General features: G+C 43.5%; 2 protein-coding genes across 2 annotated transcripts; one reads left to right on the top strand and one right to left on the bottom strand.

The window, feature by feature from the left end:
- The first annotated feature begins 744 nt into the window (after nt 1-744).
- Nucleotides 745-2772, top strand: LOC119383069 (chromatin accessibility complex protein 1). Its single transcript, XM_037651062.2, has 3 exons — nt 745-984; nt 1068-1188; nt 2493-2772. The coding sequence occupies exons 1-3, from the start codon at nt 862-864 to the stop codon at nt 2588-2590; spliced, it is 342 nt and encodes a 113-aa protein (XP_037506990.1). The 5' UTR covers nt 745-861; the 3' UTR covers nt 2591-2772.
- Nucleotides 2769-24828, bottom strand: LOC119383066 (X-ray repair cross-complementing protein 5). The gene is made up of 20 exons (XM_037651057.2): nt 24750-24828; nt 23984-24097; nt 23030-23210; nt 22061-22232; nt 20407-20529; nt 19870-19984; nt 18180-18431; nt 17672-17734; nt 16340-16477; nt 15725-15815; nt 13934-13994; nt 12422-12491; nt 12173-12259; nt 10733-10842; nt 9603-9699; nt 7626-7695; nt 7008-7120; nt 3803-3896; nt 3354-3487; nt 2769-2796 (listed from the first exon to the last, which is right to left on the bottom strand). Exons 1-20 carry the CDS (start codon nt 24762-24764, stop codon nt 2782-2784), a joined length of 2115 nt encoding a protein of 704 aa, XP_037506985.1. The 5' UTR covers nt 24765-24828; the 3' UTR covers nt 2769-2781.
- Nucleotides 24829-24920: the final 92 nt, after the last annotated feature.

The following is a 24920-nucleotide window of genomic DNA, read 5'->3' as shown; positions in this document are numbered from 1 at the left end:
TCATCATTTTTCCACACAATAAGAGGTGGGTGCCAGAACAGCTCAGTGTAAAATACGACAGCGTATCCTAATAACTACAGCTGCAAGACTTATTGCTTGACATAAAGTGCTTTGTTCAGGGTGTCAATAGATGATTAAAATCCGGGGAATATGTCGCGCATTATCATTTGCTTCCGAAGTCTAGACGAAATTATGAAACCTGACGTACGTAGTTAGAATACCAATAGCTCAACCGTCTATCAAGGCCTTCGCAAATGTATCTGCCGTTTCATTTAGCAAAAAGCCGTTATGTTCACGTACCAAAATTAAGCGAACGTAGATATCAAAACATTCGAGTCCAATATATGCCGTGAGCGAAGTGCATAGGATAAATAACCTGTTATTGCCACTGCAGAATTTACTGACGTGATCGATACACAAAGTGCCAGTACTACCGCTATGACCAACGCTCTTAGATTTGTTAAGGCACCAGTGGTTTCGAGTGAAAATGAATGTTGTTACTGCTTTACGCGGCTGCAGTCGTTTTTTCCTGCAGTATTTTTAAATTGCGCGCGCTGCGCGTTTGAGCGTTTCAATTCGAAAACAAAACTGTCTGCGAAGCTTCAAAACAAATTTTTTGCGGTACCTGTTTTAAAATGTGCGCAGTAACAAACATGCTTTATTTGAATTCTAACTTGAAGTTACAGTATTAAAGAATTTTGCGATGGGGGGCCTTTAGCGGCCAGATTACAGTACGCAACATTGACGTTCGTGACGTCAACGATGTGTAGGATCATTGAACAAAGCGAATCCGCGGAAAGGCGCAGACGACGCCGTATGTATCGGCAAAACTTTTGAAACTGTGCGGTCAACGATAGCATCATGGAAGCGGGCCCGACACACCGGACTGGTTTCCCAGTGTCCAGAGTGCGTATGATTATGCGGAGTTCACCGGAGGTGTCGTGCATCGGTCAGGATGCCGTGCAGATCACCACAAAAGCAGCGGTGAGTGCCCGTGTGCTGTGCGATACTCAGCGCGGCAGGCGGCACAACGCTTACGCGACTTCACCGTTTTTTCACGCTTGCAGGAAAAATTTGTCGTGTTCTTGGCACGGGAAGCGCTAAAGCACAGCAAGGATCACAGGACTATCGAGTACTCCGACTTGGCTGCCGTCATAGACGCTCAAGAACGTCTGAATTTTCTCAATGGTAAGCCGATACGATCGAAACGCACGTTTATTGCGCAAGCGAGCACTCGTTGCAGCTACGTAGCTTGGCGTACGAAGCCTTTCAGAAAACATACTTTTTCGTCGCATATTTGTTGCGATCGTTTTGGATTGTTTTGAATTAGCGGAAGGGCGATTGTTTGTTTTTTCCCCCTCAGTGTTATTTCGATCGGCAGCAACCCATTCATCCAGACTGACTCTTTCACAGTCTATCTGCAAGAGTATTTGATTTAAAAGCAACAATAAAGTACTTGAAGTACTTGCAGAAAGCATGAAACAAAACTCGAGGGCTGAGGGCGAACTGAATGTGTACGACTGTCTCTGGTAAAATATGATTGGCCTACGGTGTCTACTTTGCTGTTACCAGTTTCGAGCTTTGTTACACGTTGCCGAAAAATATTAGGACCAGAGGCTCCGCAGGAAAAAAAAAAACAAAAAACAAACCCTGTCGATTGAGACCGCCAACCTGAAACTGCGACGTTTGCAATGGCAACCCCGGACTACTGTCTTTCATTCCAGGTTTAGGGAACTTCCTCTATTCCAGAACCTCTGGCCTGCATACCTTTGATCATAGGCGTGCTTCTGTATCTTGCTGGTTTTCATGTGTAAATTGCAATTCTTGACAAACTTCGTTTTACCTCGCCATAAACCTGTGCTTTCCTCAACTTATTTCCTCTTACTGTATGCTCCATTTGTCTGTAGATGTGCTTGTTTTGCACAATACCTGGTACAAGGAGAAGAGTGACTCAAGGTTTCGAGCTATTCTCACTCGCAATTCAAAATTTTATTTGCCACATCCGCTCTGGTCACGTCACGTCACGGTAGAGGCGAACTGTACCTGTAAAGTCTGGGTCGAAAGGTTGTATGGGACACAGGCTCCATATAAAAAGCAATTTTTTTTTTATTTACTCTCGTACCCACAGCGCCATTAGGCATTACAGTGGGGGGTTATGCATGACACTTTCAACTTAATGGATAACTGTGTAGTTTACAAAAACTAAATGCTTAAACTTTTAATTAAAAGGCTGCGTTCCCAGGCTGAGCAGGAATTCAGCTTTTTCGCAAATATGGCTCCCCGTAAACAAAGCAAATTTGTCACTGGGTATACACACTGCTTTGCCAAATTTAGACCATGCTTCTGTTGGTTCTGCAGGAAAGGCTAGCTGTACATTTATTAAGAAGCTCTATTTATGGCAGAAACCCTTGTTCATGAAAGTGACCAAGCGCAAATAAAAAAAGAGACTGCAGCTTAGAGTAACACTCGCTGCTACAAACCGTTGTCCACAGATATTGTCCCGCAGAAGATCAAGTACAAGGACTACCTGCGGCTCGTAAAAGATGCCGAGACCAAAGAACAGCTCAAGGAGAAGCAAGCCGAGGTGTAGCCGGTGGAAAGTAGCAGCACCGCTGCTGTCATCTACACATCACGTCACATCACTGTAATATACAACAAGCTCGATCAGCCGTCTTTTGTCGTTGTTGTTTTGTTTTTATTTTCTTGATAACGCAGGCAATCTCTTTTTTTGCTATTTATGCCTAACAAATAAATGGGTTTTTTTCCCGTTGCCGTCCATCTTTACATCATGTCCAACTGAAAAGTGAAAGAGAGAAAAACGCATATTTAATGCAGGTGCAACCTGATATGCATATCAGAAGCCTTGACACCAAAATGGACACTAAAGTACATATGCCGCAGTACTGTCAGCTTCAAATACGTACAGCACCAATGTGACGACCGGAACAAAGAAAGACACCCTTGTGCTGTATACCTTTGAAGAAGTCTCGCCAACTAGACCGAGCAATCACTTCTTTGGCCTAGTTCAAACGTTATACACCAACGTTACCATGCAACATGCACATATTGAATACAAAAATGGTGCTTTCGTGACGGATCTCACTTTGTTGCAAAGAAGTTCAACTGTCTCATTAATTAAAAAATTGCTGACTGTGAAGTCAAAATCCAAATGAATTCTCTTTCAATATCTGTTTGAGAAGGGGATCATTTGAGAAGGGGAGAAGGGGATCGCTCGTCTGTGAACTTCTTGTCCTTTGTCCCGTCTTTTGCGCTGCTCTAAAATATTATGAGAAGGGGATACCCTCAGCAGCCATGTCTTACGAGCCTGGCTGAGCCAAGTGGTAAATACTCACAAGGTCATCCTCGTCCTTTGCGGGCTGCTCCTCTTTGTCCGCATTTTGCTTCTCGGCAGCGTAGAAGTTCTCCACTTCACCATCTGGCCACGTGCTTCGATCGCATTCCTTCTTTGCAATGGGGGGCACGGCTTCTACGTATGGGAAATGAACAGGCATGATAGGCGTGTGACGCCAACTGCAAGACTTCTCTCATGACGAACAAAACTCAGAGAAACATATAATCGCTGCAAAATATAGCTATGCCATTTGCACGTGCAATACTGTGTCACATCGGATTATATTTGGGGCCACTTGTAGCTCTCTACTGCCCATCCACGCCACAACAGAAAACACTGTTGACAAGGATTCTGCCAAAAGATTGAAACTGCCATCAATAAGTGAGCTGTTTAACGTTCCAGCTGCTGTGTAACTGCAAGCCTTACTTACTGAGATACATGATTGCTCACCTTTCGTTAACAGGTTCCAAACGTCGTCCTGATCTCCACTGTAAAGTTCCTTCAGTTTCTTCAGGAAGGTGTTAAACATGTTGGGATTGGATTTCTAAAAAACAAAAAGGTTGAATTGTAATTGTCGGGGCTGTGTATTTAGTTGTCTTAAGTATGCGGCTCCAGTTTAATTGCAGCATCTGGATAGTGCAACAGTGTGTGTTGAAAAATGTACATTGTCTTGTGAACTGGTGGGTGCTGCATCTCAGGGTTACAACAAAAAAAGGCACATGGATTATTTTGATAGTTGGTCCGTTGATAAGAAATACTTTTAAAATTGTTTTCAAATACTGCTGTTAGAAAATGTAGCTTTTATTTATTTTCAACAACACATACAAACTGTAAATTATATCAAAATGAATTATATTACAGAAACTTCCTATGAAATTACTAGGCTTGTGCAAATAGTAAATTTTAGGTCCGAAGCAAATTCGAAGTGAATAGTGATGTGGTCGAAGCGAATGTCGAAGCGAATTTGAATAGTTTATATTACATATAATAAAAAAAAAGAGCATATTTGTCAGGACTCAACTACCAGCACAATATTTTTGAAGTTGAAACAAGGCGTATGCATATGTCATTCTTTTTGGTTCAAAAGGAAGTGGAAGCAACTTTGAGTAGTAGCCGGATTTGGCTTTCGGTAGAATGCAAGTGATAGCATGTAAAATACGTTACATTTTAAAATTTACTATACTTAGCGCATATAAGCCGGTATAACAAGCTTTTAAACTTAAAAAATGATTAATCGATGTGAGGGTAATACAGTAAAACCTCATTAATTCAAACTCGGCTATTTCGGAATCTCGCATAATTAGAAGGATTTCTGCGGCCTAATTTGAAGCGGCGGTTAGTACCAGCCCGGTTAATTCGAATGCCATGTGCCAATTCCCGATCCCGATTTAGCCGCAAGTCCGCAGAACCGATGGCCCTTAGGAGCCACAAGGCAATGCACTGTAGCGATACTAATGAGGAACAAGTTGAGCACCCCAGCCTCGCTGCTGGCAGCGCAGCGCAAGAAACAAAAAATAAGAAACAGCAGTCTCGTGGTCAGCTGAAATGTGCGCCTGCGGAAAAGAAGATGTGCTGCACTGCAACACAGCGGTGACACGTGGGCAGCATGACGCATGCTTCTCTCCACGTCAGTGCGTCATAATTTATCCATTCTTTTTGGGAAAATAGAAAAAATAATAAAGGGCGGTCTGACGGGATTCGTGATGTATGCGAACCTCTGATTGGCGGTTGTTCCGGCAATTTGCGCACTTGCACTGCTGGCGGAGTACTTGCCTGCAAAGCCTACTTCGAAAACTCAGTTCGAAAACTTAAATGATCATCTTTTCCACCTAGAACACATCGCGAATTCCGTCACACTGGTCATTATTAAATTCTTTATTTTACCAGAAAGAATGGGCGAATGGTCGCATCATGACGCGCTGACGCTGCGAGGGGCAGGTGACATGCTGCCCGCGTGTCACCACTGTGTTGCAGCGAAGCACGCCTTCTTTTTTCGCAGGCACGCATTTCAGTTGACCACGAGACCGTTTTTTTCCTCCTTTTCTTTTTTGCTCTGGCAGCAGCGAAGCCCGCCGTTTCCCCGGTTTAGCGGCAAAATTTGGACTGGGTATTGCTGGAAAACATAACCCTTGTAGCTGCAAACTAGCAGGCACAGCAAACGACCACCTCTGATTACTTCCAGTAATTCGAAGTTCCCTGCATTCCACTTTTTTTATGTCTGGTTAATTCGAAAACCTGCCTGATTAGATTTTTCACAGTCCCAGTCACTTTGAATTTACGAGGTTTTACTGTGTGTTCATTTAACCTTGAAGTGGGGCTTCGCGGCAGTGCAAATTTTTCTTGGAAAGGTGTATTCACCGTATAGCACACCTCCACTGCAGTGAAATCACCTTTACAGGGGGTTACATGCGGTTTATATATGTCTATTCGTTCATTTCAAATACTTCGAAATTTCCTGGAATTTAAATTCGTTTCGAAGCGAATTCGAATACTGTAATATTCGTTTGAATATTCGAAGTGCTCGAATATTCGCACAAGCCTAGAAATTACACTTCTGTACGAAATATTAGTGCAAGCGAGCCAGACAGGCCTTTTACAAACGACCCGCTTATTTTCTCAGCATTGCTTGAATATGACCATGCATTTCATAAGTAATTTAAAGGGACCGACAACTGCCCGGAACATGAAATGACATGACTCCACTGATGGAAAGATTGTCTGCCGCATTGACTCAAACCAACCCTGTTTTTTTCGTGAGAGATGGATTTGTATTTTTATTTCTTAATTGAAAGTCGCGAAAAATGACCTGTGGTGCCTTTGGCGGCAAAAACATGAATGATCCGATGAAACCGGCCACGTGACCGTTGACTGCTGTACGTTGTCGACGATTTGCTTGTTAGTATTGAAATATTGTTCGTTTCTTTATATTAAAAAGTATTACACCATATAGGCCTGCGCTAATAGTATGCATTAAAGTGGTGCTGCCTTCGCGTGACGTAATGACTCCATGCTCGTCAGCGCGTCTTGAGCAACTTTTCAGCGTGCTCATGCAACCGCGCACGAAGTTTCCAGATCACTAAGATTTCGGAGCGACATAGTTTTCCTACCTACACTTCGTGTCAGAAATGACGCGCGCTGCTACTTGGCACGGCCCCGCATATGCGTAGTAACGTTTTCGACGACTTGGCTTGGCTCGTGCATCGAGAGAGTAACGACGCCGGGACAAGCCACTCATGACAAAGGCGCAGGCAACCTTGCACGCATGCGCACACAACACGGTACAGATACAGGGAAGGTGTATAATGCCACATCATCTCATTGTAACAGCTTGTTATTTTGAAAAATAGTTGAAAAGCTCTAAATAAAGGTGGTTAAGCATAGTTACAGGAACTCCTGTGAAAGCAGAACAACGACAGCTTTCACAAATCGCGAGAAGGGCTGGCGGCATCGCTATCAATTCTCAGCATTGCTGGAGGAAGGCTCCGCTCGTGTTTAGAGCCTTTCAGATCGAAAAATACTGCTTGTAAAATAACTACGTGCTTTTGGGATTAACTACTGCAGCTACAAACACTGCGAAGGGTGAGCTTTCTGGCGTGCTGTAAAAAAATGGGTAGAGAAAAATCTGTTGTCGGTCCATTTAAAGCAGATGACACACCTCAAGTGCAGATTCCCGGTAGGCTCGAAGGCACTGTACTGCTTTGCCATGGGCTGCTCTCACGAGGGCATCCTTGAACAACTTCAGAATGACTTCTTCCAGCTGCTCACAGACTGTTCAAAAGACAACACGGCACAAAAGTTATGTGTGCAGCAAGGTAACATCTGCTGCATTGCTTCCTATTACAGTTAAATGCCCCTACAACAAATTATTTAAATAACAAAGAAAATTTAGCATGTCCTTCTTTACATAAAAATAAAAAAAAATGCCATAAGAGTGTACTACTTCTTTTGAGCAAGTGTTTGCAAAGATAAGTTTCTGATTCAGGCAAAATCGTCAGCAGCAATGTCACTGAAATCTCCTTGTGACTTAGAAACAATGTGTCGCTTGTCAGTATTTGCTCATGCTGCTGCCTGTGTGCGGCTTTAAAGGGCGAATCATATAGAAAAGTCTGTACGTATTTCACAAGTGCTATTCTTTCTTCATACTTTACCATTACACACCCTGCATCGATGTCTTGTGCGTGGGATTTTTATGAATTTAATGTTTACAGATGGCATGTATGCTTCTGAGTAGCCAGTGCACATTTTGCCGTGTGTCTGAGGCTGTGCCGCTTACCTTCAGAGTAGGAGTGATCCTTGCCAGAGACTAGTTTCTTGAAATCTTCTACAGGGTTCACCACGTCCACCTTGAAAGAGAAGGGAATATACTTGTAACATACATGCTTCCAATCTGCAAGACATGTAAAATATTCCCAACCATTACTTTGCTGGAGACACTGTGAAAGATTAGAGCAGCATATAACAGTACCGACACTGTATTCAAGATCCACTTGAGACCTGAGATCTACAGTCGAACACGGATATATCGAACCCACATATATCGAATTTTTGGCTATATCGAACTCGTAAATTATCCCCTTGAAAATTCTTTGTAAAAATATAGAAATTCAGACATCTATATCGAACAGTATTTTTACCTACCATCGGATATATCGAATGCCGCGCTTCGGCACTCGCTGAGCCCCGCGACCTTCGCGGCACTGCGCCTCAGCCAACACCCGAAACGCTCGAAAAACGTGAGGGTGAGAGGGCTCGGACTGTACTCCTGCTGTGTGCATTCTCCAACTTGTGGAACGGCTTTTCTTTTTCTTTTTTTCTTTCTCTCTCTTTCTCCTACACTCTCCGCATTACCGTCGGCTCAGAGAGCAGGAACGAAGGAGCCGGCGGCCTCCTCCTTTCGCCTTTTCTTTTTTTTTTTGTTGCTGTTTTGTGAGTTTTGATCAGCCAACCACAGCCCGCCCCTTTCGTATTTGCTCAGCCAACCACAGCTCGCGCCTTTCGTACATCGCTGCTGCCCTCGCAGGTAGCCCGGGTGCCCGGGTAGCCATCGCCGCCATCGCGACTGATCGCGAGCGCTTTGTTGGCGGAGTTCACTTCCGTGAGTTGTCACATACCACCGCATTCCTCTTTTGCGTCCGTGCTCCCCTGCGAGCTCAAAAACATCGAGCTGAAGTTTCTGCTGGCCAACACGACAGTGAAGCTGCAACTGCTCGACCAGGGCATCATCAAGTCCTTCAATGTGGGCTGAAGGTTGACCTGCTTGGTGCCATTCAAATGGTGACGGGCGCCTGGCGAAACGTGAAGACGGACACAGTGGCCTACTGCTTCCGGAAGGCAGACTTCGTGACGGCGGAACTTGCAGAAACCAGTGAAGACAGCAACGACAAGCGCATAGACACATTTCACAAGTTGTCGTCCCTCTTCCCGGCTGCTGTTCCACCCGAAGTGTCTGCAGACGATTTTGAGGAAGCGGACTGCAAAACTGTTGCGGACTGTTGCGAGCCTCGCTGACGAGGACGTTGCAGCTGCGGTCGCAGGGACCCAGGATGCCTAGGCCGACAGCTCAAGTGGCGACGAAGATCGTTTGGACAAGGCGGCGGCTACATGCGCGTACTCTGCCGCTGAAGTGGCGGCAGTGTTCGGCTCGATTCGCCGTTTTTGCGGCGACACGGAGTGAACCGGGCTGTCACTCCTGGACAGCCTCGATAAGATCAAGGCCAGCGTCTTCAACTTCATTTCGAAGACGAAGAAGCAGGCCAAGGTAAGCGATTTTTTTTCGTGCAAATAAAACATTCTGTTGCATCATCAGTGTGGAATTAGTTGTCACTCTTGAATGCGCCGACTGTAGGTGATCGTCCGCCACTGGTAAGGTCTCGGGGCCTGTATTTTTTTATATCGAATTTTTCATATATCGAACTAATTCGCGATCCCTTTCGAGTTCGATATATCCGTGTTTGACTGTATATGAAATTATGATTAGCCACTGTAAGATGGTTTTGTAATGAAATCTACTGCATACAGTGATAGAATAAAGAATTGGCTGGTGAAGACAAGTTTCAGATCTAATTTTATCAACTACGTTTGTATCTGCCCCAAAATTTGCTCTTTTCAATGCTCACTTTAAACATGTCATGTTCTGACTTTATTCTTTATAATGCAATGTGTACATTCCTGTAGAGCACAATGTGTTGACACTTTCCTTCAACGGTATGTATACACCTCGCAATTATGAATGTTTAAAGCTTCTGCTTACCTTTGTTGTTGCTGTGGCAACCAGGTCTGCCATGCTGACATCAGTACGAGCCCTCTTGGAGGCAGGCTCATCTGAGTTTGAGAGATGATCCTTGCTTCTGCACACAAAAGCAAGATTGTCATTGCAATCTGTCAGTAAGTGTATAGACTGTAAGTGTGGCAACTTAATTGGTAAAACGCAACATGCGTGTCATGATGTGGATTCCATGCCTACATGTAGCGAAGTTATCTTCTAATTTTCTTTTGCATGATTATTGCTAGATTTCAGTCAAACAATTATCTTATGCCATCTCTGGTTTCATTGTCTGTTACTTCGTATTATAAAAATGCAGCCTCTCAACTCCCCTTATTATTCTTATTCGTAACTCCTTTAAACAGTAAATAGGACCAATTACAATGGGCACAAAGTCTTAAGGAGTACCAACACAAAATTCTGAAGGCGAGATAACTTGTGGGATAGATTTGTGTGTACACACACGCATCATCTACGAAATATTAACGGATAGTATAGACTAGAACATATTTAAAATCAATTTTAAAGTGTGCATCGCACCACTACACGCAACACACGCCTTTGGTTTTCGTGTAAGCAACCAACCGCTACCTGCGTCACGAGTTTGTGTTGGCTGCCATGATTCTTGCGAGCGCTCTCTCCCAGCAGACCTTTTCAACGGAAAGATGCGGCAGACTTGCACGGGTGTACAAAGTCTGACCTCCTTGCCTCAGCAGTGCATTTTTGGGGGGCCACGCATACTTGCAACATCCCAGAGGGGATTTATAGCACCACCCAGGGAGCCTTCACTGAAAAGAGCTGTCGACGCGGTGCTCACATGAACGTGGTTTTCTGTGCTCACATAGCCAGCTATGTTTACTTGAAAACCATACTGAGCACCACCTCACTAGGCGCTCTTTGAAACTTAAACTGCGACTAGGCACTATAAGACTATCTCCAAAAAATTAACCATTGCGCGCTCGAGCCCACGAGGTTTCCAGCCGTGATAAGTGGGTCGTCAGCTACTTATTGCAACAGAAAAAACAAGATATAAAATTTTTGTGTCAGTGCTCCTTTAAGTGATGCCTTCCCTTAAAGATTTAGAGAGTATGTATACATGAAACAAGCACAGCACTGACTGTTCACTGGGTCCAACTCCATTGTCTTGAGGCACCTTAATAGGAGCAACCTCCTCCAGGGGAAATGCAGCTGCAATTTTCTTTAGTACCTCCTCTGCCAGCTCTGAAACCTGTTGAAATGAAAACCACAGTTACACTTCATAATGAGCAATGCCGCATGAAACCCTCTGCCATAAAGCAAGGATCTTTAAACTGTACTCGATACACATGTATGAAAGAAATGTACGCAACAAATGCCAAAATTTTCTCCTCAGACAATTACAGAACCAGTAAGAATGAAGGTCGCTGGGCTTAAAAGAAAACATCTCATTCCAGAGCTGCTTCCAGCAGACATTAGTATGCAGATCATCGAATTAGTTAACCTGTTCCCAACTTGTTAATTTCTTCACAGTCCTCGCCAGCTAAAATTCAATGAAACAGGAGGTATGGCCAATTAGTTACACAGTACCCAGTAATATGAAATCAAGCATTATATAATACGAGTTAGAAATGATACTGATAAGTATCATAGGTGCTGTTTGGCTGCAGTAAGCCAACCACTAATGCTTACAGTGTGGTTAAGTAACAGTAACCTGCAGGAAGGTATCGTTTACAAAAACAGTTTTTGCTTGTCGCACTGTTACAAATTGCAAGCAAGATGTTACTTTTCCTTTTCATTTGAAATCTTTATCGACTTTTTCAAAAATAGTCAAGACAGGAAGCAAAGAAATGTGCTTGAAAACATCATCACTACAGTTGTACTTTTATACGGAATAAGTTTCATTCAAAGAAGTTAAGCAGTTCTCATTGGCAACAGCTACTGTGTCCATCTCACTGGTGACTCAGGATAAGTGTTAGGACACCTCTGTGTTAAAAGTGAACAGTTATCCTTCATGTTGAGAGTGCAGTGGAGAGAGGGATGCTCACCAGCCGTTGTCGTTAGCATGTAAAATAATGGGTGTACTTGTTTCTTTGCTAAAGAATGAAGCATTAAGTTGTGTTAGATGATTTATCAATGCACTCTATTTGTGCCCCAAAAGTTGCAGATGAAATTGTTAGCTGAATCGGAGCACCAAGCTAGCCTGTACGACAACCTAACGGAAACAATCTCATTACGACCATGATCCGATTATGAAGCACGACTCTGGATCACTTTTGACCACTGGGTACTTTTCGACATGTTCCCAATGCCTAGCACACAATCGCTTTAGCATTATGTCTACATCCAAATGCGGTCACCGTGATCATACCTATGGCCTAGAGCTCGTTATGGCAAGTCAGTTGTGCTACAGATGGGTGGGTGACAATGTTTCCTTTCGGTGTTGACACAGTAACTCTTACCAACTTTTTTTGCTCTTCCCTGTAAGATAATGACAGGGTAGAACCCAGACTCATGGACCAAGATTAACAGCAGCAAAGCAACAGGACGATGGAGGGCATCTCACGTGACAACTCACTTACCGCCTTTGGTGTCTTGATGGCATCTGCAATATACTGGGGCGTGGGAGGCAGTGGGTCTTTCGGATGCATTGCTCTGTGTTGAATACACTGAAAATGATGAAATAGTTACCTGGATCAGGCAAATAAAAATGTGGAACGAAGTATACCAAATATAATACCAAGACCCTGCTAATGCTTTCACAAGACTAGTCCTTCTCAGTTATGTAAAGAACTGCAGTCAGTGTTTACAACTGGACATGACTTGCTTACCTGATACAACCGCTGCAGGTACGGGTTCGATGTTTGACTAGACTTGAAGAGCTCTTCTGGTTCCCCATTTCTGCCAACAGGAGCGATCACGTTGAACGAGGGATCTCATAAAATCACCACTTGAAACTGAACTTGTCAAGCAGACAAAAAAGTGCAGTAGCGATAGTAGACATGACACGTGGACAAAGAGTAAAAAAGAGTAGAAATGCAGCAACGACAGAACTTATTAGGACCTGTTTCACGTGCTTTCCAAGGAAAAGCAAGCAAGTTAAGACGCCCAAAAGTGGCCACTTGGCGTATTAGATACGTCACTAATCAACTTTAGACTTGCTGCTACAGTGCCATGCTATCATGCTATATATAGCGTTTATGCCACCAGTCACAATCTACGAAGAGTAAAAAAGAGTAGAAAAGCAACAACGGCAGAACTTATTTGGACTGAAGAAGACACGCAAATAGGGCGAGTTGGTGAGGTTCCATGGTAAAAATATAAAACAGCGCTTTCTTAAACACAAGACGAAGGAAGAAGAGACACACACGGCGCTGAACTTGCAACTGGTTTAATGAAAAACAACACATACTTTTCAAGGCGAGGGCGCATGCTCATTGTCAAAGAGCCGTAATGCCTTACGTGCATTCTCTTTCCCACAAGTTTCGGAAAGTAGGCACCAGGTATGGTGTTAATGTGCTGTTCTCTGCTCCTAATAAAGTGGGCAAGGTGGGAGCCGCAGTTCAAAGGAAGATAGAGGCATCGGGAAGAAGCTCAGGCTGCCCAATAGAACATGTTAACAAGTTTGTTCCGTGCAAAATCACTGTTGTGTACCAGATACCTTTGTCATGCGGTCGTACATACATAGGGCAAACAGGCCGGTGCATTAATCTGAGGCTTCTTGAGAACAAGAATTCATTACCAAAGAAATCAACTAACATGTCCAAGCACTGTTTTGAGTGTCAGTGTGTACCGTTTTTTGTTGACACAGAAATTTTGTTTGTTCATAATGACAGCTACACTAGAGAAGTAGCTGAGGCATTCCACATATCAAGGAAGGCAAATGAATGCGTCAGCCATCCTTCCCTGGCATTATCTTCGAAGGAAATGGGCCTGTTAACCAGGGGTGACTAGGGAGCTCACACGAGGCTTTGCCTTACGGTTTGACAAATGCTTTTCTTTGACAATGAGCATGCGCGCTCGCCTTGAAAAGTACATGTTGTTTTTCATTAAACCAGTTGCAAGTTCAGCGCCGTGTGTGTCTCTTCTTCCTTCGTCTTGTGTTTAAGAAAGCACTGTTTTATATTCTTATTTGGACCCGTTTCAAGTAGTTTCCAAGGAAGAGCAAGCAAGTTAAGAAGCCCAAAAGTGGCCACTTGGCATATTTAGACACGTCACCAATCAACTTTAGACATGCTGCTACAGTGCTATGGTACATATAGCGTTTCATGCCACCAGTCACAATGTCCGCTGCCAAAGCTAGCTCTCCATACAAAGACAGTCTGTGTGTTATGTCATCTTACATGTCCACAGCTGTTAGGTCCATTGTCGCGATAAGATCATCAAACAGGGACAGCTGCATGTCTGTAAAGACAAGTGCAACTCAGTTGCATTCAAACTGTGACATTTGGTGATATTGAAAAGAGCCTACCACTGATGTCGCATACACACTTTTACAAGACTTATTCAAAAAATCTACGTAAATCCATGTTTTTGGCAGAACTTGCACACTAAAATTCTGAATCCAATACTGCTGTATGCACAACTGGGTACACAAGTTGGTCAACCACAGGTGAAATATGGACTCTCCTGTGTCATGAGCAGATAACATGAAATACTCGGCCATGTCACAGCGCTCGCAGAGTTGAGGCTGTGGTAATAGACAGATTTCTGTGCGAGCCGAACAGAGCAAAAAACAAGAACCTTATCCAAGTATGTGCACCAACCAGTTAATATTAATTTAGTACTGTGCTGAGCAAAACTAACTCTTAGAGGCAAATGTATCGCAAAAGCCTTTGCTCAAGGTGTTGACAGCTGTAAGTCTATGTTCTAAACATCGACCAGACATACAATGCAAAAGTGCAATTAAGACCTTTGTCATAACAAGGAGCTTACCGTATTTACTCGAATCTAACGCGCACCTTTTTTCCGGAAAAATGAGTCCAAAAATCGCATGCGCGTTAGAATCGAGTACCGAAAAAAAAAAAGAAACTCGGTTATCGTATTGCCATCGACATTTCAAAATGGCCGCCTCCTACTCGCCTTGGCCGTTTCTGCCATTTGTTCAGTTCGTACGTGTGCTGAGGAGATTGTCATCCCGTTCTGCGTTCGCATCGACGGCATGGAAGTGCCGACTCCAAATACTCGACGAGTGTACCACAATGCCGCATTTAAAAGAATAGTTATTACATGTGCAAAGAGACTGACGGAAATCTGGCCGCATCGCGGTCGTTCGGATATAGTTCGGAGTTCCCGAAACGTGCGTGCGAGACTGGCGCGAACAGCAGAAGATTTTTTACAACAAAGCTTCACGAAAAGGTTTCAGTGGACCAAAGCAGGGCCGGTTTCCCGAAATCGAAGAGTGTTGACAGCGACAAGGAGTTGTCCGACAGCGACGAGGACTGATCCATTACGCGACTCGTATCGCCGCCGTAGTGGTGACAGTTTTAGCGGCAAGGCCCGCTTTTTGACTTTGTGTTTTACTTTTTTGAAACTTCAGTTCTTTAAAACCCAAATACTTGTTCTTCTGAATGTGCGAAGTTTGACTCCTACGGACTTTTTTTGTTCTCTTCTCTCAGGAAAAATGGGTGCGCGTTACAATCGATGTATTACTTTATTTTTTTTTGGTCGCGGAAAATGGGTGCACGTTACAATCGAGGGCGCGGTAGAATCGAGTAAATACGGTAACTGTTTTTAAGAATTCTACATGCCATGTCATCTAAAGTTGGAGTTCTGAACTTCTCTTGAAAGTTTCATCAGTCTAAAATGAGGATTTTTTAGCTGGCCAAATATGCTGCCAAGATTGACATTCTTAATCAACCTATTTGTTCCCATAAGCCAGGCTTCAGTGCTGATTATCATGAATTTGCAACATATCTGAAATTATCCCCCCCCCCCCCAACCTTCGAGAATTGTCAAAATCACTTCGTTAACAGGCACGGGGTTGTTTTTCAAACCCTTCCCTCCGGAATTCCCACATTGTAGGTTTAATGTTAATGTCATGTTCAGTGCATTATAAAAATCAGTGAATTGGAATGAAAAAAGGAGTATAAGTGCTGCTTGACAAGAAGGCCACCATGATCAAAAATGCCTACCAGTAGGGATGTTGTCCTTGTTGGTGTCCAGGGGCAGAAATGTGAATCTTCGCAAGTCTTCCATGTAAGGCAGTTGAATGAACACGAGGCACTGTAGAGCAGACAAAAGACAACATGGATACTGCTCATCCCGTCTTGGGTAGAAGTGATAGTTAGTTGACACACAGTGAAAATGAGAAAAAAGGGTGCACTTAAGGGGATATTACAGCAGTGGCCTGTGCAAAACAGCCAAAGGCAATGACCTTCAACGTAAGAGCTAAGTGTCAAATAAAAAAACAGTTTGGCTATGGACATAAATAAGCCACTATCATGAGTCTAAAACAAAGAAAAAGACAAGCTTGGGCCACATGTAGAAGACAGGATAGTAGGTTGCTAGGAACGAGGTGAATTAGAAAAATAAAAACAGGACAAGCACTGAGTAAGTGGTGTCAACACACCTTTGAACCAAGCCCAAGGAGTCAACAGTTTTGTTGATTGACGAGTGCAGGTGGGGTTTGAAGCAAAGTTCTAAGTTAAGGACATCACTGACATGCACAAGTGCAGACAGGACAACCTCGCCTTTTTGCATGGCTATGCAGTACAGACTCTATTGTAATCTACTAGGTATTATTATACCTCATAACGATCCTTGATCCGTGGACTCAGAAAGCCCATCCGAGGCGCGCTCTTGTCAGAGAAAGCGTACCGGACGATAGCCACCATCTTGGACTTCTTGAGGGCTTGGATCAGTGCAGAAAGGGCAGCACCAGCAGACTGCACATTATATATACGCGAAACAAGCAATGAGGGTACCTTGCAGTTTAGTAAAATACAAACAAACAAAAATTTACCTTTAATGCTCCTTTTTTTTATCTGAGGCCTTTTTTTACAGACCCAGCCAGTTGCTGGCACAAGGCATCATGTCACATGGCAGTTCTAAGCTGCCGTAGTTTTCAGCCACGTATGTTTATAAACAAATTTGCATTCAGTGAATAGTAGATTTCACAAGGATATAGATAGGCTGAATTAAAGAGCTTTAACATGCACTGAATAATAATTGTTGGGGTTTTACGTCCCAAAATCACAACATGCACTGAAGACTGTGAGGCAACCGGTATTTTGAAATTTCAACTTATATAAGTGACAGTACAGCGTATTTGAGTTTTTACGGTTGCGTGCTGCATCAAGTCCCATACTACAATAAACAGCTGTATGTGCAAAGCAATCACGTAATATTCAAGTCATTGTTTATGCAGATGATAAGAAGCATTTGTATTGTTTTTTCTTGATTGCATGGCTAAGAATAAAGCTTCACTTTTTGAGCACACAAAAGAACAAGGACGAAAACGACGCGGACACAGCGCTGACAATATCATTTTTGTCCTTGTTCTTTTGTGCGCTCAAAAAGCAACATGCCCAAGCATACGCTCTTTTAAGGTTGGTTTAGTTGGAGAGCATGCTTACATTACTTGAAGCAAGCATGGTGCTATGAAGAGAAATACACCTAGACAACTTGAATTTTAACTATTAATTTCTAGTTCAGTATTGATTTTTAGAAAAGTAAAGATAAATGCCATACATTCCAGATGTTCTCATCACTTGTGCCCTAAGTATGCCAAGACCAAAATAAGCATTAGCCAATGCTTTCTTTTCACCACAAAAACAAAAAATTGATGGTTCAAAAATCAATGGAGGTGAAATGCAAAGAACACCCACAAGCTTAGATTTAGGTGCAGATTAAAGAACCCCAGGTGGTCGAAATCAACCCGGAGTCCCCCTCTACGGTGTGCTGCATAATCATTTTATGGTCTTGGCACGTAAAACCCTGTAAATTATATTAGCAATAACGAAAAGGTATTTTGCTGGCATTTTTCTGCAATATCTTCCAGAGATATAGTTATACTTCCAAATCTTCGAATACAATGCGCAATTGCCTTACTAGGAATGATTTGCAGAAACATAGCCCACCTCATCTCCTTTTCTGGCAACAACATACGAAGTCTTGTCACCCATGTAGTAGTGTCTTTTGATCTGATGGAGAGGGAAAAAGAAGAGAAAGAGAACATGACATCACTTCATACCTATTCAACGTCTTCTTCGTGCCACTTCAACATTTTCTTCACGCTGACAAACACACAAACCACATTTAATGTACAAGTGTCATTTTCAGTGTGGACCAATGCACTAGGCTGGGGCTCTCCGAACTACAGCCTGTCGAGGCCTTCAAAGTGGCCCATGGCTGGTGGTTGAGATTTGAATGACACACACCAGCAATGCTCCTAGAACTAATAAACCTGGAAATCGATCTCTATGTGCTTGGGCTTTTCACATATAATACTTCTTGTAATTCAAATAATGTCTTAAGTTGCCAGTCAGCCACACGTCATGTTGTTCCATCTTTGTTCAGTCTCTAAACTTTAAGCGGTACACCTCGGTAACCGTCAACTAATTAGCTCAGATGAAACTGTTAACTTACATTGGCCTCGTCGGTGAATCCGAGTACCTGGAGACCCCGGCCAGAACCTGCCTTGCTTCCCTCCATGGCCGCCCTGTTCTCGTCGGTAAACGGAACCAGAGTTGAGCCGTACCGGTATGCTGGTATGGTGCCGTCTTTTTCCACTTCCGATTCCTTCTCATCGTTGCGGTAGTAAACAGTGTCACAGCGCACAGGTACTGTAGGGCGCTTGGCGACGCACTGTTTCCACGGTTTGGGCTTCACCTCCACTACCTGTGCATGAAAAACAATGTTTTAATGACCCATAAATGCCTTAAGGAAGCAACAATGAAGAAACCCCATGTAACCATGTAACAATTCACTAACTGCACACAGAAAGTCTTGTTGTTGAAACCCTCCAGAAACACCCTTTGGTAATTAACAGTTGATTATATTTTAAAGGGACACTAAAGAGAAACAATGAATCAGTTTAGATCGATAAATTGTGCTCTGAGAACTCCAATGTTGTTAATTCCGCCATCATAGGTTTATTAGTAGAGGAGAAAATCAAGTTTAAAGTTTCATTTTTAAATTCTGCGCGGAAATCTCCCCGCATAACGTCACGGATTTCAAAGTGTATTTGTGGCGTTTTTTTTCGAAATGGGCTAAATCCAGAAACCGAAACTAGCTCAAATATTGCTCAATTGGCAAGTACATTCTCTCAACCTTCCTCTAAAACAGAGATCGGAACGAAATGAGTCAAATACCAACAGCTATGTGTGCTCACAGATCCCGTTTCAAAACGAAATTGGGCCAGATCCATGTGCTGTATGGATCGAAATGAGTCAAATCCAGTATGCCGATAGTAGAGCACTTCGGCGATCACGTGATTCGGCGAACGTGGAAGCCTCCGTGCGATTTCCCGCCTAGCCTGACTACTCTGCCTGTTTTCTGGGTGTTCGTGCAAGTTTTATTATTTTTTTTTTCCCCTTTCGGAGCTGGATTATCATGGATTCTGGTGGAAGTGAAGAGATCGGCGAGATATCGGTCCCGAGACGTCGACGACATCGTGAACAGAAGCAATGTCGACGCCGACGAAGCAAGAATGTGCCACTGCCCGAATTTCAATAAAGTTTTTTCAAGAATCCCGCATTGAATTCCATGTCTCAATTCGAGATGAGCCAAATCCAAAGTTATCATGCTAATAATGGTGAAATCCGCTGCATATTTTTTAATTGATTGTGGCCAGAAACTTCCCCTAGCCGACATGTAAAACATATCATAGAATAGCTTTGACAGCGTTGTATTTAGTTTGCATAGCAAATTTTTGCCGTTTTCTCAAATTCTCTTTGGATGGATTTGACCCATTTCGAAAAAAAACGCCTCATTTATCGTATTTTGGCACCATTGGCTCAACAAAATTAACCCAAACTTGTTATGCTAAGTCTATGGCCCCCTCAGAGGACAATGTACTTCGTTTTTACCAATTAGGAACTACGTAGACCCTAGTAGGCGCCGTCAAAACATGTGACGTCACGGCAAATGGTGTGGAAACTTCAAGGTGGTGTTGCCACCCACATTTTGTTTTTGCGCATTTTCTCGCTTACTAAACATCTTCTCACAGCAAGCGTGGTGTTTTTGGTATCGTGAAAAAGTACTTTACTAATATGAGAAAAATCGTTTTGCTCTTTAGTGTCCCTTTAATGCACACGTCACCTACGCATCAGTTTACCTTGATGTATGATGAGATTGGTATGGAGATGTCAGGCCCAATTTCAAGGTTCGCATTCCAAGGCGTAGGGCGGGTGCGCTTCTTCTCATATGACATAAGGGCTGGCATGGCCTGACTGGATTACAGAAATAAAGAAAGGAAAGCTGACATAGAAACAACTTTACGTATTAGCAGTTCAGATAGGTAGTGTCTCTACACTTCTCGTTCAAGACACCACGCTATTATCACACTTCATTCAACTGCACATCAACCATGAATATCACTGGCTTGAATGGAGGTTATGTTTTTCCTGTGAAATTTCAAGAAGGATTTATACTCCATGTAAAGGTTCCAGGTTACCACTGCTCTCTCGTTACTATAGTGCACTATTACTTGCTTACTTCAGCCACACCATGCCATTGACAACAAAAAAAGACGAACAAGGAGGATTGGGAGGCCCATGCTACTAGATATCTTACAGTTGATCTCAATATTGTTTCAACCTGTGTTAGAGCACCAAGATTTCACTGTTTACGAGACAGACTTTTTAAAGCATACCTAAATGTGTACGAGTCACCGTTGACTGCTTCCAGAATTCTGCCAACATATTTCAACGCTTTCTGCTGGCTTGCAGACAGCTTACCCAAATCATCTCCGATGTTCTGAACATCGAACGGACAGCTGAAAAGAAAAAGAAAAGGTGAGAACAATGCAGTTGCTGAGAGTATCTGCCAGCACAACTAATGGTATTCTGTAACAACTGATTTCTTTTATTTTTTTCATAATAAATAAACTTGCAGGTCATAGTCATTTACAACAACCTTGTTACTTCAGCCAACAAGTTTTCATAGAATTAAAGGGGCCCTGCAACACTTTTCGAGCATGCTCAAAAAGCGCTGCCGATTGGTAGTCGATGCTCCCGAGAACACGCGAGCCAAATATTACAGCGATGCGCACGGCCTGGAATTTACAATAAATTCTCAAAGTCAGCTGAAAATCGCTCCCTCTTCTCTCGACAAATGATGTATTAGTCCGCAAAATATGACGCGATTGTCGGCAGTTCCACCATTGGCTGATGTTATAATCACGATAACACCCTCATTATTACTTTCGTTGTTAATTTTGAGTTCAATAAGTAGATAATATGTATGTTTATATTCTGTTATCGCGTTAAAAACACCTAACAAACATTAATATTAGCACTTCCGATCTCACCGACAGCTCGTCTGCTCGTAGTTGCATGGTTCCGTTTTCTTCGCCATGCGCAGTGCCGAAAACGTGAATATTTCTGTGCTTTTGACCATCGCCGGTTGCCGTTGAGAGTGGCAGCCGTTCGAGTGTTGCCTCGTCAGCTGAGAACTGCATCGTCGGCACGTTCTCACGACCGACCGAGGCACGGGCGCAGCGTGTCTCCGATAACAATGCTGGCGTCCGGTAATGGCGGCGCTTCGGGGTCGTCTGCCAGTGCCGTCTTACGAGGCGGTGTATCGGAGTATGGGCCGAAATCGATCTCAGCTGTCATTCGTTCCAAACGAGCGCGCAGGTTTGCTTCCACGGTTGGCAGAGCGATGAAAACACTATGGCGTTCGAGGTGCACACCCAACATTACCAAACCGACGCGCAGTTTTCAAGCACGCGCGATACACAGTGCGATCGGCTCCGCTCGACGAGAACGACGCAAGCCGACCGGAAGTGGCGGCACAGACCACGTGGTTGCGCCCAGACGTCAGAGAGAAAAAAAAGAAGAAAAAACTCTGCCGGCGCTCTTGGGCGGAGCCTCACTCCTCTGCCCTGCCTCCCTCGACTCGCTGCCTAGCTTTCTGCGCGCTCGCGGCGTTGAGTTGAGGGAGAAAGCTGCGGAACGTGATCTCTATAATTTGGTAACACCACTTAGACTTGACGGATTCGAAAAATTTTTGCGGCATATGACTCGTGAAGAGTCATACGTCAATAATGAGACTATTCCAATATAACTAAGAAAGGTGTTGCAGGGCCCCGAAGCGACTCGTTAACAGGAGGAAAAATGCTGCCACTAAGTACATGACACTGCGTCACACCTTGGCCTACAACATTTGATTTTGATAACAATGTGAGAAGTGCCTGGTTTTTATTACAGACACCCTATTACACGGCGACGTGTGAATAGCCCAAGTTCATTCACCAAACTTTCAATCCTTCTCTGAACACAAAACCGTTGCGAAAGCTCACTCACACAATGGTCAGAGACAGATCTGAGTTCTTCATTCCTTCAGCAATGATGCTCTGCTGGCTGTCATTGAAGCTCCCGCCGAGGTTGGATAAGAGCACCACTCGCCGGCTGCTGAACTTGAGGTTCTTTGTTTTGTCCACAATAACATCGAGAGCAACTACAATAGCATCGACGACTTGGGTTTGTGAAGTCAAGAAAACTACGGTCAAGTATGTGTCAGCAATCACCAGTGAACACAATACTGCCAGCCTGTTACCACGCAATTTTTATTTGCAAATGAAAGTGACAGTAGCCTTTGAATCACTGCATACTGCAGTTACTTTTTTACTGATGAAGGCTTACTTCAGATGAGTGGTTGAGCAATATTCACACAGGTTTTCAAGGGATAATTACTGATGCTATGGCTTTTGCCATGTAATTCTGGGTGCTGCCACTGATAAGTTAAATGGCAAACACAAAATTAGAAAAATTAGACTCGCAATTCATTAAAGGTGGAAGGGCGGCTTGCCATGCAATTCTTTTTTTCAACTTCAATATTGTTTTTCTTAGTTCAAATGGTTATGCCTAACCTCACAAAATCATTCTTCTACATTCAACGATAACGATTGCTGTCGATGTTGTTTAAAGGAACACACGAAGAGAAAAAAGCTGTACAAATAAATTACCCCCATCTGCAATAGCAAATTATAATTTTATCATGACAGCATCTTTCCTAAGTCAGAAGTGTAGCAGAAACTAGTTGTGAGGTGCCACCACCCTGGGGTTCCCACATCAGCTAGCCGTGACAATATGGGCTTCAAGAGCATATACTTGGGTCTAGTTAGCAGTTCATTGGTAAAGGCCTGCATTACTGTCTACTGTAGCTAAAGACGATTGGTGAATCCAGAGAGAGTCCCTTGTTTATCAGAACATGCCATGACCCTAATAACATATGACACTCAATCTGAAGCCAAAGCAAACTGCCAAGGATACAGTCACACATGTGCTTCGTTGCCTCAACATCCTCAAGCTTTTCCAGCATGTCAAAGCTGACTGGCTGCAGTCCACACAAGACATCAATATTCTGGTACTCATCATCGCTCGACAGGCTGTTGTTGGTGCGCTCGCTGCCGCAGATCACCAATGCAACCTCGTCCTTGGACTCCGAAAAGATCTGTGCATCAACATAAAGTGACTCTGGTTCAATGTTCTTTCAATAAGACAGCAAAGGTTCATTTGATAATGCCGGCTTTAAGCTTTTATTGCAAGACCTACATACCTGAAGTTTTTCAGGCAATGTGTCTACCTGATATTTGTTTACTGTCTTGACAGTGTTTGCAGTTCATTCATAGCTCTGCATTTGTTGCAACTGCCACTGTAGTTGGTAAACCCATGAATGCTGCAGCAAGCACACCAATGTTCAACTTAGAGAACTTGTACAAATGGGATGCAACAGCCAATATTACCTTCACTCATTGCCGTGAAGTCACGGGGGAGGCAAATTACTTCCAATATGGACATCACCCGGGAATTTATGTTTTGTAGCACCAAGGCATTTACGTTGGGTGAAGCACGTTTCCCCCCATTTGTCTATCTCTCTCTCTGCAGAGTAGTTTTTTTGGAAAAGTATGAACTGAATATTTAGTATGTTTTGAGAGCATATATACATGATCTGAAAAGGTTCAGAGCACCGTGATCCCTGTGTACTGTGAAGGTACTGCCACTATTTCACCCTGCAACTGCATGTCTTCTCCAATTTTACCTCAGTCATTTTCTCGATAATTATCCTTCTCACATTAAGAGCCTTTAAAAATTATCCGAATGACTAACTGTGTAACTTTCGTCACACCACAAATCAATGATAGCAATGAAGAAGCACAAAAATGTAAGCAATGAAGCGGGATCTGCCATGGTGCCTAAAAGGTAAGCAGAATATGTTTTCTTTACCCTGCGCTGTATCATAAGCTCGGCGCATGTTTTTGCTTCTTGAAGGTCTGTCGGACCATCAGGGGGGCCTTGGTTCATGTGGGGGCCAACATCCAGGATGATGGCGACAGCTTCCTAAAAAGTGTCAGGCAGCACAGGTTTATCATTGGAATGAGCAGTAGGCAGAGGTGACTGTTCGAAGCTTCTATTTATCTTGCTTCGACTCAGCGAAGGTGCACGGTTGGGTACAACGCGAACAACGGAAATACGTTAAAACTCAAGTGCGGTTTAATAGAACAGCTCGAGAATGATCGCACCGCAGTTCACATAGCCACGACAGCCAATGTAAGCACCATTACTCGCGCAATACTGCAATCGCGACAAAAGTGGAACTGCGGTACTGTCCCACAACCACGCATTGACGACAGATAGTGATCACATGTTAGCTGTCTCAGTTCTGCCGCCGATTCCAACTGCCTTCGGCAAGGCATACATCTGTTACGATAAGTCGTTTCTGAAACCGTCGACGCTTAGAGTGCAGTTTTTGTTGCCGCGAGCGCGGTTTGCGCAGTTATTTTTAAAGGCAAGCATGCCGTGTTTGTCAACAAGAGCGCGCGCCGGTTGTTTTCACGAGGTAGAGAGAAGAAAAAAAGAAAAAAACAGTATGCGTATGACGTCTAACTGTGATCAGTCCTTGCGAACGACAGCCTCGTTACGCTTTTAATGCAGAATCATCAGCGCAACAGCGTGAAAAATTAAAACAATTCGCGAACTATTGCCTTCTTACCTTATTTGCCGCCATTGCGCCAGTCTTTGGAAATGGACAGATAACTAACCTACTCGTTCTTTGACAGCCTCTTTCTTGGCCGTTTTGTGTGAAAAACTCGCAAGACGACAGTCTTAAAATTTTATTTAAGGACGATGAATAGAACGAGGCAAAAAGAAAGGAAATACTTAC

The sequence above is a fragment of the Rhipicephalus sanguineus genome, chromosome 2 (genome assembly GCF_013339695.2).
Source record: "Rhipicephalus sanguineus isolate Rsan-2018 chromosome 2, BIME_Rsan_1.4, whole genome shotgun sequence".
Lineage (NCBI taxonomy): Eukaryota > Metazoa > Arthropoda > Arachnida > Ixodida > Ixodidae > Rhipicephalus > Rhipicephalus sanguineus.
This window is presented reverse-complemented; position numbering and strand designations above follow the sequence as displayed.

What these genes read in the sequence shown, in the direction of transcription:
- LOC119383069 (XM_037651062.2), top strand. Translation starts at nt 862, where the DNA reads ATGGAAGCGGGCCCGACACACCGGACTGGTTTCCCAGTGTCCAGAGTG. An exon ending in AGATCACCACAAAAGCAGCG is followed by an intron (nt 985 to 1,067) that starts GTGAGTGCCCGT and finishes TCACGCTTGCAG; the next exon opens with GAAAAATTTGTCGTGTTCTT. An exon ending in ACGTCTGAATTTTCTCAATG is followed by an intron (nt 1,189 to 2,492) that starts GTAAGCCGATAC and finishes CGTTGTCCACAG; the next exon opens with ATATTGTCCCGCAGAAGATC.
- LOC119383066 (XM_037651057.2), bottom strand. An exon ending in CCATCAAGACACCAAAGGCG is followed by an intron (nt 10,843 to 12,172) that starts GTAAGTGAGTTG and finishes TCATTTCAACAG; the next exon opens with GTTTCAGAGCTGGCAGAGGA. An exon ending in GGAGTTGGACCCAGTGAACA is followed by an intron (nt 9,700 to 10,732) that starts GTCAGTGCTGTG and finishes TTTTGTGTGCAG; the next exon opens with AAGCAAGGATCATCTCTCAA.